We start from the raw sequence: 13,262 nt of genomic DNA on the forward strand, positions 1-13,262 counted from the left end.
CCTCAGCAGAGGGGACTGAAGATCAGACATAGCAGCATACCCCCATCTGCAAGGAACCCAGATCAAGACCCTTGACCAGATCTCACTGAAAACATGCTACCTCGGGGATCTGTACGATCAGGAACATGGCCAGTGACTAGACGGTTTTCTGTTTATGAATCACTTATCATTTCATGGGGAACATCAGTACAATCCAAAGAAGAATCTGCAGCAGTGTCCATCCAAAAGAGGTTAGCACGGAGCTGCTGAACTGTGCCAATAAGTCTTGGTATTAGAAGACTCAACTTTTATTTGCCTTTTCCTGATCGTTAGTTTTCTCCCTGTGAAGGGGAGCATGGAAACCAAAGCCACCAGCTTGCTGACTGACGCTGGTGAAGTTTCCTCTGGAAGTTTAGTCATACAGTAAAGTTATTAACACAAGTAAATGACAGAAGACACTTATGAAGACTCCAATAAAGAAAATGAAGGAGTCCTTGTGTACCACTGCCAGACAGCATGGATGAATTTGCTGACATAGTTCCCTCTAGCAGCTGATCTCCTAGCCAGTGCCTACAGAAGTAATCTGACTACTCTTGAGTCATTCTCAAGAACAAGAAATATGGTTATTCAACATATGTGAATATGAAGAGTCAGAGAACTGAAAAATTGCAAGGAAGTCAGCTGTCTATGAAGTGGGTGAACTGTAGTTACTTTGGCAACAGTTAGTGCAGCAGGTGGTCCTGTGGAATATAGCTCTGAATCAGGGGCTCTCAAAAGCACATCTTGCACCTGAAAAAATATTCACTGAAGCAGTCAAGCAAACATTGAAAAATACAGTGGCCAAGAGGGTATCTGTCCAAGAGAAAAACACCTGATGGCAAACAAACATCACAAATAATAAAAGGACTTTACAGATTTCTCTGTTGATATGGAAGTACAGGAATTTAATGGAATCAAGATAGGATAAGCTCTTCAGCCAAATTGTGTGCAGATTTTGTAGGAAGCAGTGCAGAAACTTGTCACTTGAGCAGAAACTCCTGGAGTCCTTGTAGCTCCATTAGATACAATGTATTCAATGTCCCTTGGAAAGCAAGCCGTTATGCCACCCTTGGAAAGGATGAAGTCTCTGTCTCTGCATGACCAAGTCAACTCAGCTAACCCGTATGATGGCTGATGTGAGCACAGCAGTACAACTGGACTTGAGAAGTCCTTGGCTCAGGGAGATGTAAAGACTACTACTGTATCCAGACACTGCACAGGGCACAAGAATGGATGATTTCTTGCATCCTCTCCCCATCTTGTGCACCAGTGTATAATCTAGACCTAATAAAGTCCTTTGAATAAAACACTTACAGCCAGATCCTCAGCTGGTGTAAACTGAAATAGCTCCATTGACTTAACTATGGACTGGAGCTATGCCTTCTTGCACTAGCTGAGGATCTGACCCTTAGACCAAGCTGTTTTGACTTCCAACCTGGCTTGCAGGGTCTGGCACATAGAAAGCTTTAGAAATGGTCAGAAGATGCAAAAGAAAAAAGTAGAATTGGAGCCCAATTTTCCCCTCATATAAATGTGTGTAACTTCCACTTAAGTCAATAGGAGTTGTGACCATATATTTTAGGGCAAAATTGGAACCATGGGACCAAGTTCTACTTTCAGCTACATATATGCAATTCCTGCTGACTTCAATGAAAGCTGCACTGTATATCTGAGAACAGAATTTAAGCAGTGGAGATCCTGTTGAGGCACCAGAAATAAATGGTTATGCAAGAAAGACAGACAGAATCCTCATCAGGATTGTAGGCCTAAGGGTGTGCCTAAAGAATTGTGCAACTGAAATTTAAATTTATTCTGCTGGTATCCTAGTGTAGGTAGGGAGCTTGCAATTATTGTACTTCACATACATACTCAGATATTATTGAAAAAGCAATCCCTCATAATTGCAGCAATAAATATTTATGAAATAATGTTCTCCAATCCTTTTTGTTTTGCACCAAAAATATCAGGTTGCTAGTGTATATATGCAAGTATGTATACACAAATCCCTACACTCTATGCCAATTTAGTTAGTTGTACACTTAAATAATCAATACTTTTCTTACTTGTTCGTCTGTCAGAAGCAGAAAGTGATGGTTGCAAATACCCCGGAAGTCTTCTTTTGATACTGTATTAACTTTCTCACAATCAGTATCTTTAAATTCTTGTGCAATGGTGTTAAAGCGAGCAGTCACTACTTCTTGTATACGCGTAAGGATATCTTTCTTTGACAACTCCTGAGAAGATTTAGGCTGAGTGACTTTCTGCCCTTTCTCAGTCTAGACAGAACATACACACAAAATCAGTGATGGATTCATAGAATAAATTCAGCCAGTCATAGTGGGGAAAGTCTATGGAGAAGGCAGCCTTATAGTTCAATATATTTCAAGTAATGCTCGCATATACCGTGAAAGAGAAAAAGGGTCATGTTAAACAGAACAAAAATCTAAATTGACATAACATAAAGGTTGAAACTTAAACCAATAAAAGTAAAGAAATTAAAAGCTGATTTTTACAGAGGTCTAAAAAATGTCTGAGCTTAAGGTAGCATATCGCTCATCCTCTGATGTAGGTGACACTGGGTACAAACTACAACATACCATTATGAATTCTAAACGTTCTTGATAATACTTTATCTTGAAAAAGCTTTAAACTTTTTATGTAACCATGGAATCTTTTAAACATAGTCCTAAAATCAAAATTTGCTATCAGATAAGCTGGAGAATGCTTTGCTGGTCATTTGAGCACTAGTACACAAGCATTTCCATCCAATTACAAGCCTAGACAGCTAACTCAGCTGCTCCCACACATCTTATTGAAACGTACTCTTCCCACAAATTAATAGAATGATGCATTTTGTTGTAGTAACTGACAGACCAATCTTGACCCCAGTTGTCATGTATCTCTAAGGCACATAAGACCCTCAAACTATGTAAACTGTACAATGGTATGCTCGATGCTAGTAAAAGTTAGCTCAGTGTGCAAAGTTCATTGCCTCAGTGGTTAGGATGAAAAGACACTGTCTTTGGCCCACACAAATCCTTTAAAGTCCCCCTAGATTCCTTTAGGAAAGCCAGTGAAGAGCCCACGTCTTTCTGGATGTCGGAGAAGCACTGTCCATGCTCAGCACCTTCCCAGCATCTGACTGCCATATGAGACAATCATGTGGGCCCTGCTACTCCAGTATCTAGGAAAGAATTTGGCAGCCCATGTAAGAGCTTATGGGTTCCCTGGAGGGGTGATTCCCCCTTAGGCAGGAGCGGCGCCAGGGTTTTTGGCGCCCTACGCAGGGGTCCTTCCGCGCTCCCGGTCGTTGGTGGCAATTCTGCGGTGGGGGGGTCCTTCTGTGCTCCCGGTCTTCAGGGCACTTTGGCGGTGGGTCCTGGAGCGAGTGAAGGAACCGCCGCAGAATTGCCGCCGCTGACCCAGAGCGCGGAAGGACCCCCCGCCGCCAAATTGCCGCTCTCCCAAATCCTGGTGCCCTAGGCGACCGCCTAGGTCGCCTAAATGGAAGCGCCAGCCCTGCCCTTAGGAGTTTCTGTTGCTGCAGAATCCATGCAGTCTCCAAAGCTCCTGGGTCCAGGCTTGGGCTCTGAAATCCTAGAGGAGGTCCATGAAGCAAACTGCAATTAATAGCGGCAAATCACTATAAAAATAGTACTTGTTCCTATCTAGCACTTATCATTAATAATCCAAAAGCATATTACTGATATGAACTATGCTGCACAGCTGCTCTCTGTTATCCCCTTTTATACAATTGGGTAAATTCAATTACAGAAAGGTTAAGAGACTTACCGAAATCACACAAGTTAGTGGCAGAGCTAGGAAAAGTATCCAGGACTCCTGGCTCCCAGTCTAGTTTTTTAAGCATTGGACCACAACTCCACTGTATAAAGCGTTTAGATGTGTTCAAGGCGGAACAATGAAATGTATACTATAGATTGTCATAGCTGTGCATTACATTGTAATTTTTTCAGATTTTCTAGTTGTCAGTGTGAGCTTTGCAAACAGATTTAGTAGTCCTCTTTTTTGTTCCTGTTATTCTAATTTTCCTTAACATTAAGATGGATTGAGTCTTATGGAGAACAAAATTACACTAAAGTTCTTGAAATGAATAAGGAAAGCTAGCCCTCCAAAATGTGTCACTCTCTCAAACACTCCCAAGCAGTTCGATTTTTACTAATAATGTCCTTGGCCCTATTACAATAATTAAAAACAGAAGTGCAGTGCTTTGCAGTTTTCAGAATGTTAGAAACCTAGAAAGATCTATTGTACAATGCCTGACAGTCTTCATTCCCTAACAGCAGCATGGACTCGATTCAGTGTCTGCACGCATAATTCCACTTCTCATATTTCTTCTCTTAATAATACAGCTGTAATTCTTATCCTGTGGGTATATTTTATGTAAAGTGTGGTTAATATTGAAAAGTGTTATTTGCATCTGAAGATAGTGGTGTCTTTTCTGATTAGGTGACATGTTTCTTGCAGTTATGGAAAAAATGTATTTTCTTTTCCATTCGGTTATAATGATCATGTGAGAAGTGACAAGGAAACTAGAGTACAAGACCAAAAGCCATCTGTTTCTTTTTTGGGTATTTAGTATTGCTTAGAGTAGAAAAACTTGTACTTTTAAATTTATAAATGTATAAAATAAAATACTAATATTTAACATATTTTAAAGAAATGTCCTTGAATTAAAAATGGAAGTGTTTATAATAGCTTTTTTTTATATTAGCAGTACTTGCTAGCATAGCTATAGTAAGAACAGTTGCCATTTGTGTTAAGAAAATCCTGCTTTCAAGAGTTTCGAAACTGCACTGGATTGAAGCTTGGCATGTAATCCTGAAAACAAAAATATTTCCTCTTTAAAAATAATTCAATTATTTTAAATATAACTCCATATTTTGTAGTCGCTGAAACTGAATTTATAAAGAAGACTTGGCTTTATCTAAAAACTGAAGTTTGCTGCTGCTTTTTAGAGGTAACATTTGAAAGTGTTGAATACAGTTTTAGCTGCACAGTTTTAATTAATTTTAAGTTTTTGAAAATGTAACTCTTTGGCAGCAAAATAGAGTTCTGTGTTCTGTTGTTCATAAATACATAAATAAATAAATAAATAACAAAACACAGCAGTGATTTACTCTGAAAACTGACTACTCCAAATACACAGTGTTTGGTGGGTTTTATTACTATGCATCAGTCTTCCACTATATCTACCCCACAGTGTAGATTTTCAGCTTGTAGAATGCTACTGATCTGAACAGGAGTTTAGATATAGTAATATGTACTAAGGGTTAAGAGTGTGTCAGATTCGAAAATGATACACTGAAAATGAAAGTTCTGTGTGTCTCATACACTTGTTTTGAACACAGTTGCACGGACAGCCACCCACACATTCCAGCTTAGCAATGTTTAGATGCAGTATTATTACTGTGGAAGATCAGATCAAAAAGAAACACAACCATTATACAAGAGACTTTAAAACAGGGGAAATAATTTACTATGGGCCCAATTCTGCCCTCTATTACAGTAAATGTGTACAATCCTTTTTTAAATTAATGAGATTTACACACAATCAGCTGAGTGCCTAAAATATTTTTACATAAGAAGAACATATTAATAGGTTTGGGCTAATCAGCTCTTACCTCGTTCCTCATCCTCTGATGGAGGTGTCACTGAACACCTCTCTCACCTGAGGTAAGAGAACTCCAAGTTCCTATAAGTTTAACTAAGATAACTATGGAATTAAATAATGTTAGTCAAATTCTGCTCTTAATCAATTTTCAAAGTATTTACTGTGGCCTAGATCATGTCACAATGATCTGCACCTGTAAAAGGAGGGGGATCAGCAACTATGTTTTTTGACCACTAAAGGCTATCTAGAGGTTAAGGATAAGAATATGGAGGTGTTGGGCAGGCAGGGGGTGAAGTTGTAGGTAGGTGGAAGATGAGCTTTGCATCACTTAGCAGCTTGTAGGAATGCCACCAGAAGGTTAATGTAGTCTGAGGTTGTACTAACTCTCCCGCGGTGGCCTCTCAGCACTGGAGGAGCCCATGGCTCTTTAAGGAGGTCTGGGAGAATGGAGGCTGCCACAATGAAGATAAACCTTATGAGTGCCAATGTTGGCAGGAAAGGAAGCCCCAGAGCCAGTAGAGTAGCTAATTGCAGAAGCCTCGACTTGTTGGGGATAGCAGGAAAGAATTCTGTCTTCCTAAGCACTACACAGGTCCTCTGAACAAGGGCTATTGCCTAGGGCTTTGCGCAGAGGTCACGGTCATTTGGTCACAAAACAGTATCTGAACTAACATGATAGACTAGATGGTTCTCAAATCATACATTTGTGTTTATGTATGCATAGAATTAATATACCTGTTTCACCACTCCATTAACCTCTTGTTATACTGCTGTAACTTCCAAGTTACACTAGCATAAACCCCCTTTCAAAAAAGTAGGTTTTGGGGTTTGTCCAGAGATAGTTGTTATAGGTGTGCAACTCTTTCCTTCAGATCCTCCCTCTCTTCTCCAGCATTTCTCTGTCTCCCCTCTCCGTCCATTGTGAACCCTGCTTTTGTTGCCCCTGAATCTCTCTTTCTAGCTCTTTCATAACCTCTCTCCTCTTCTTTAAGTTTTCCTGCCTTATGGGTAGTGAAATCTCTTATGCGGACCCTGTCAGTCACCTCCACCTGTCCTGGACTTCTCAAGGCCCAACATTCTGCCGGCCAACTTTAAAAGGGCCATCAAGGTGTCATAAACAGGATCTGGGAAATATGTTATGACACAAGGTAAGAGGAGTGAACTTTTAGAAATCTTCCATGCAGGTAAAAATACTGAGTGAGATGAAGGCTAGATGGACCATTGGTTTGACCCAGTATGGCTGTTTGTATATATGTTTTCACTTTTCCTCCCTGCAAATCACTTTACTAGTTCAGCAGATCTTCGTATATTTTATCCAGGGCCTGATCTTGGTCAAATGCAGTTCCCATGAGCTAAATCCTGAGTGGTGCGTTACTCCCTTCTTCTAATGTAGGGGAGCTCCAACCTGGCCCTATTAGCCCTGAGGCTGACAGGCCAGTACAGAAGGAGTCTTGGAGCATATCCTCAGCTGCTCCATGGTCTAGACCAGTGGTTCTCAACCCACAGCCTGCAGGCAGCCCAATCAGCATGCATCTGTGGCCCATGTGACATCCTCAAGGCCGTAACTAGGGTGGGGTGGAAGGCGCACTTGCTCCAGGCACAGAGCTGGCATGAGGGTCGGGGCGGCTCTAGGTATTTTGCTGCCCCAAGCACAGCAGGCAGGCTGCCTTCGGAGGCTTGTCTGCGGGAAGTCCCCGGTCCCATGGATTCAGCAGCATGCCTGCGGGAGGTCCGCCAAAGCCGCGGGACCAGCGGACCCTCTACAGGCATGCCGCCGAAGGCAACCTGCCTGCCACCCTTGCGGTGACTGGCAGAATGCCCCCGTGGCCTGTCGCGCCAGGCACGCGCTTGGCGTGCTGGTGCCTAGAGCCGCCCCTGATGAGGGTGCAAAAATGGGGTGATGCAGGATTGGGCCAAGCATCAGCGCCCTCACCTAGCAGGATCAGGCCCACCAGCATCAGCCCTCCCCTGGCAGGATTGGGCCCAGAAGCATTGGCAGGAGGCCAGGGGTGCTCAGTGCCCCACACTCTACCGGTCCAATGACCCTGGCTGGAGCAGGTTCCCGGCACTAGGACTGCAGCAGCAGGGGAGCAGGGTGCGCTGCACAACTGAGCTACCTGCAGCTGAGGTAGGATAACAGCGGGCGAGGAGAGGGAGATACAGGGGGCTAGAGTCATGGGGGGGATGCAGGGAGGAGTGCAAGGGGCTAGGACTGCAGGGAGATGGGTGCAGCAGGTGCATGGGGCTCAGATTTGGGGGAGGGTGCGGATGGGACTGGTGGCAGTCCCTGGATGGGGGAAACTGGATACTGGGACAAAGTCCATGGATGGAGGGGACGAGTGCTGGGAGGCAGTCCTTGTGAGGGGAGTGTGCTGGGGGCAGTTGCTGGGGGGCAGTCCCTGGGTGGGGGACTGGATCCTGAGGGGGCAGTCCCTAGGGGGGCTCTTTTGCTGTGGACAAGGTACCCTGTCTCTGCAGGGCAGGCATGTGTGCCAGCCTAGTGTTGGGGAGGTCTGGATGCTGGGAGGACAATCTCAGGGGGGTTAGGTGATGGAGGGCATTCCCTGGCTGGGGGGCAGTCTGAGGAAGGGCTGGGAGACAGTTCCTGGCTGGGGAAATTGGAGGGGCTGGGTTCCTGAGGGGCTGGGTGCCTGGAGGCAGTCTGTGGCTGTGGGGATGGCACACGACAATGGGGAGGGCTCCCCTTCTTTGCAGGCAGACTCTCTGGGTGCTCAGCCCAGCCACATCACCATGCCACGCTGGCAGTAAATTAATTAATTTTAACAGTTAATGTTTTGACTTATTTTGCTAATTTAAAATGCTCTTAGTAGACATTTGCCAGTGTTGAAATGAAAGGTACTATATCGATTTGAATCACATTGCTATCATATAACAAACACTAAACCTTATTTTTTGTAGATGTACAGGTAGTATAAACATATTGTGTGGACATGGCTCACGGAACACGTAGAAAGCTGCGTATGTGCCCACAGTGGTAAATAGTCCACTGGTCTGGACACTTTACTAAAGGCCCTAAGACGTGGTCTTCGTTGGTTAGCAGTATCACAACATAAAATGTGGCCCTTTTCTCAGCTATTGCTGTACCACCTGCTCACTTTTAGGTAGTTGCTTAGTAATGTAAGAGGTAAATGAGCCAATCAGAATTCTTTCTCACCTCCTTAAGTTTATCACACTTCAGTCATAGTGCTTAAAATGCTTTACATTTCTTTAATCTTATTTTGACAGTATACTCATGCACCTCGACAGAAAACTCTGATTCAGTTGACATCTCACTCATCTACAACAGATCAGATCTATTGTTGTTTGTATTATAGAGAATTAATCAGAATATAAATCGCATTATCATATATCAAAACCAACCAAAGACCCTAACGATGAATAAAATTTTGAAATAATTTCCCCAAGATGTTCTCACCTCCTCTTATTCAGCAGTTTGCTAAGCATAAAATATACCTTAAACCTGTATAGCTTCTGGGCTTGTAAATGTTTGCCTTTGTGGTTGAGGGTTTTATTTATGAGGTGCCATTTGAGACAAAAGTCATCCCAGGCCCATATTTTACTAGTTCAGTAAATTTTCCATACTCTAATGATCAAGCTGAATACTTTACTACTTACTTTTGCATATATTTCAGTGATCAAGTTGTATAACATAATAAGATTTCATAATGTGATTGCATGAGTTGCATACCTCATTAATTTAGCTACATACTTTAAAAGTCAAATTATTGCATATTTGGAAGAGGTGAATAGTTTAATGATCAGCCTCCCCTTGCAACTTGTGCTCCAGCCCAGTTATGAGTGTGGGCCCACAACGGGATGAAATTGCAAAGGAATAGAAATTTCATTTGAACTCAAATTGAAAACATCAGATTTGATGGGATCTAGAAGCTGATACTATGGATCTGGTTCATATTACTTTCAAACAAAATTCTCCCATCTGGAGAGATTTGGAATTTTACTGATGGTTTTATCTCATCTATCCCACACACAGCACATTCAAGTGCCAGAAAAATATTGATTCACTGAGAAAAAAATGCTGTTCAAACAGAAGCAATTTAAGGTTCAATCTTGTGAAATACTAAGAACCTCCAGCAAGATATGGAGCAACTTAATTTCCTGCTGAAGTAATTGGCTTAGCAACTTCCAGGAGTTACTCAGCATCTTGAAAGATTCAACACTAACGAAGTTTCTGATGCAGAATTAGCCTTTTTAGGGGCCCGATCCTGTGAGGTGCTGAGCTTTTTCAACATGAGTTACGGAGGGTGGCACCTTGGAGGCTCAAGATATACCAGAAACAACCCTACGTATCAAAAATAGTTATCTAATGTTAAAGATTGCTAAACGACAATTATCGCTGCATACAAATACACTCAAAACTAATATATTATTGGGTCAGAATTAAGAGAGTTGTGAATAAGGTGTTTTAATTCTATGCATACATGAACACAAATATATCAAATCTGGCAGCCAGATAGTCTATTATGTTAGTTAGGATATCATTTTGCTAATATGATGAAAATGTAAATATTTAAAAATCTTATTTTTGTAAAGAACTGTAATTAAAACTACTTTTACTCTACCCGTACTTAACTAGGCTTTTCCTGCCATTACGGACAGAGTAACAGACACAGTACTATAAATGTAAACGCTAAACTTACAGACAGTAAATAGTATTAAACTATGGCCACAGTTGCACTTATAATAAACCCTAAATCTAAATATTCCTATTGATAACTGATATACAGATATTACAAACATTTTGAAGCTGTTTGCAGGTTCTCCTTCATTTGAAAATTGCAGTTGTTTTCTTCCTCTTAAGAAAGAAACTAATCCTGCTATTCTTTAATGCCTAACAGACTTTTTGATTTGGAATATAAACACACAGGAAGTAGAAATCTCACTGGTTTTTCAGTTGCTACATTATGACATAATATTTAATTACCATATAGTTCTGTATGAATTTGTTTTGCACAACATTCTATTATTGCCATGGTAATAAAGTAAAAAGGCTTTTTGTGTGGTTTTCCATTGGATGACAATTTTTTTTTTCATTTTATTGTCCTGCAAGCATATATTTTGCAAATGAAACAGTCGTTTTTTAAGGCATAAGATGCAAGTTATTCTATTTTGTTTAAACACTACTATATTAAGTGATACACATAGTTTTTGATTCTCTTGACCAAATTTAAAAGTGAACTGCAAGGGGGCATAATTTAGCCTCCCTTGCCGTCAGTTAGATTTACTTACAGCCATTTATCATTGTGTAAGGGAGTCTATGGTAGGACAGGCAAAGCAACTGGAAGAAGGTGTACGAATGTGTAAATTAAATAGAATGGAAACTTCTGTATACTGTCTTTACCTGCTCTTAATTCCTACATTTGGGTGAGGTTCCAAATAGTTAAGTGGATGTGAGTGTAAGGGTGCGTCAAGACTACCCCCTGGATTGGCGGGTAGCTATCGATCTACCAGGGATTGATATATCGCATCTCATCTAGACGCAATATGTCGATCCCCGAACGCACGCTCCCGTCAACTCTGGAACTCCACCAGGGTGGGCAGCAGTAGCGGAGTTGACGGGGAGAGCCACGGCCATTGATCCCACGCCGTGAGGACGGGAGTTAAGTTGAAATAAGATGCATCGACTTCAGTTATGCTATTCCCATAGCTGAAGTTGCGTATCTTACATCGAGCCTCCCACCCCGCCTCCCGAGCATAGACCAGGCCTTAATCTGAGGTCCTCATCCTATGTCTGTGTAGAGTCTCATCAACTTCAGTGGGAGTCTATGTGAGTGTAAGTGTCAGATGACATGACTGGGCCACAATTAAATGTAAGTGAATCGTAAGTAAGTCTAGAGTGAGGCTAAGTTTGTGTAACTTACTCATTGAGGGTGTCAGAAGAAGTTGTAAATTTCACCAATTGACATTTCCTCTATACTTACTCAAACTCACCTCTGAATCTGGCCCTCTGTGGTGTATACATTCCACTCCCATTTTAATACATTAGTTCAGAGTAAAACATTGGATTCATCACTGGAAAAATGAATGAATTAAATAAGCCTGTTCAAGACCCCAAATCAGTCACCTTTCTGTAATTCCCCATCCTTCCTAGTTACTCTATTCTAGCAAAGCCCTCTGTTCCCATGGAGTAACTTGCAGAATCAATGCCATAATTTGCTAATTCTAATGAATGTTCTTTCTTATATGAGAGACCCTATTCACTTGTCCTTACTTATTGCTTACTCAACAGAAATTCCCAACATCCTATTGACTGCAAGAGATATTCGACGGGAGAAGCTGCACCTGACTATTTATTTAGAATTAGCAAGCTTATTGAATTCATTCATTTTAAGGCATTTGAGTTCATTTTTAAAAGAAACAGCTTACAGCTTGGTAGCTAGACTTACCTCTAAGAGATCAATATTTTTCAGGAAAAATTTCCAGTCTACTGTATAATTTTCATAAATCCTTAGCTTCTTGAGTAGGTGCCTGAATTGCTTGTCCGATAGCTTAAAGCAGAAATGGTCAAGTACCTGGCGGAATTCCAATGCTTTAACTGCCCCAGTGCCTTCTTTATCAAACAGAGAAAATGCCTGAAAAAACAAAAAGGAATGTTACTTTAAAAAACACTGAATATTTCAGAAGAGATTTCTCTTTAGCATGGCCATTACTGGATGGTTACATTGTATAGATAAAGGCATATGTGATATGTATTCCTCTTTTATCTGCAGGTATTTTAGATGTAAAGAAATGAAAGATTATAACCATTTTACTGAAGCCCCACTGGAAATGAAAAGTTTATCATCTTGAAATCCAACAAGTTTAAAAATCAATCAAATTTATCCTATATTTTTGTGTATTAAATACATATTTTTTTCTCCAATCAATAGAATCTTCCAAAAAATAAGCAATCAGTGAGAACAGATAGAATTTGATTGCTTGAATACCCAAATATACAGCCTAGGTACAAGTTAACATGAATTCCTATCAGCCAAACAAGAATGGATACAAACAAAAATGTTTGAGACATCCACCCCCTGTAGAGTGCCCCCACAGAGAAAATTTGAGCTGGCTGTGCATAGTAGTTTGTTTCCTTTCTCCCAGCAGATGGAAACTTTTGACTGGCTAAGCTAATGTTGGTTTTTTCCATTCCCCGCCCCCCCCCACCCCCCACAAACACACAAAGCACTCTGTGGGAAAGGTCTCCATTCTCAGTATCTCTTGGAGATGCAGAGGTCAACCTGTGAGCAAATAACCTCTCATCTTGGTTCCCGCATTCTTGCTCTTTCAGATATTAGGGTTGCCATCTGTCCAGGTTTTCCTAGGTTCAATCCTTTTTTGAAGGTAACTGTCCTGGGAAATATGGAAGGGTGCTCAGAAAACACTATCTCTGTCCAGTTTTATAGGCCCAGGATCTTCTCGGATGTTCCAGTTTTTTGTACTTCAGAGGTGGCAACCCTATGAGTTCCCAAAGACTCTTTCCACAGGAAATGTATTAGACTGAATCCTGCTTCAGGAGCGGACACTGAAGAGAGTGCAACTGGTGCAGTGAGAGTGGATACTGGAGTGTAGGGGCACCTCTGTGTGGGGCAGG

At 41.5% G+C, this 13,262-nt stretch overlaps 1 protein-coding gene across 1 annotated transcript in view; it reads right to left on the reverse strand.

Annotated features, from left to right (window-relative positions):
* Positions 1-13,262, reverse strand: part of EFCAB6 (EF-hand calcium binding domain 6) — a 156,771-nt gene that overhangs the window by 20,631 nt on the left and 122,878 nt on the right. Inside the window, exons 26-27 of the mRNA XM_050936394.1 lie at positions 12,076-12,261; positions 2,082-2,294 (exon numbers count right to left, since the gene is read on the reverse strand). Coding sequence (XP_050792351.1) covers positions 2,082-2,294; positions 12,076-12,261 — 399 coding nt within the window. The remainder of the gene's footprint in view (positions 1-2,081; positions 2,295-12,075; positions 12,262-13,262) is intronic.

The sequence above is a fragment of the Gopherus flavomarginatus genome, chromosome 1 (genome assembly GCF_025201925.1).
Source record: "Gopherus flavomarginatus isolate rGopFla2 chromosome 1, rGopFla2.mat.asm, whole genome shotgun sequence".
Taxonomy (NCBI): Eukaryota; Metazoa; Chordata; order Testudines; family Testudinidae; genus Gopherus; species Gopherus flavomarginatus.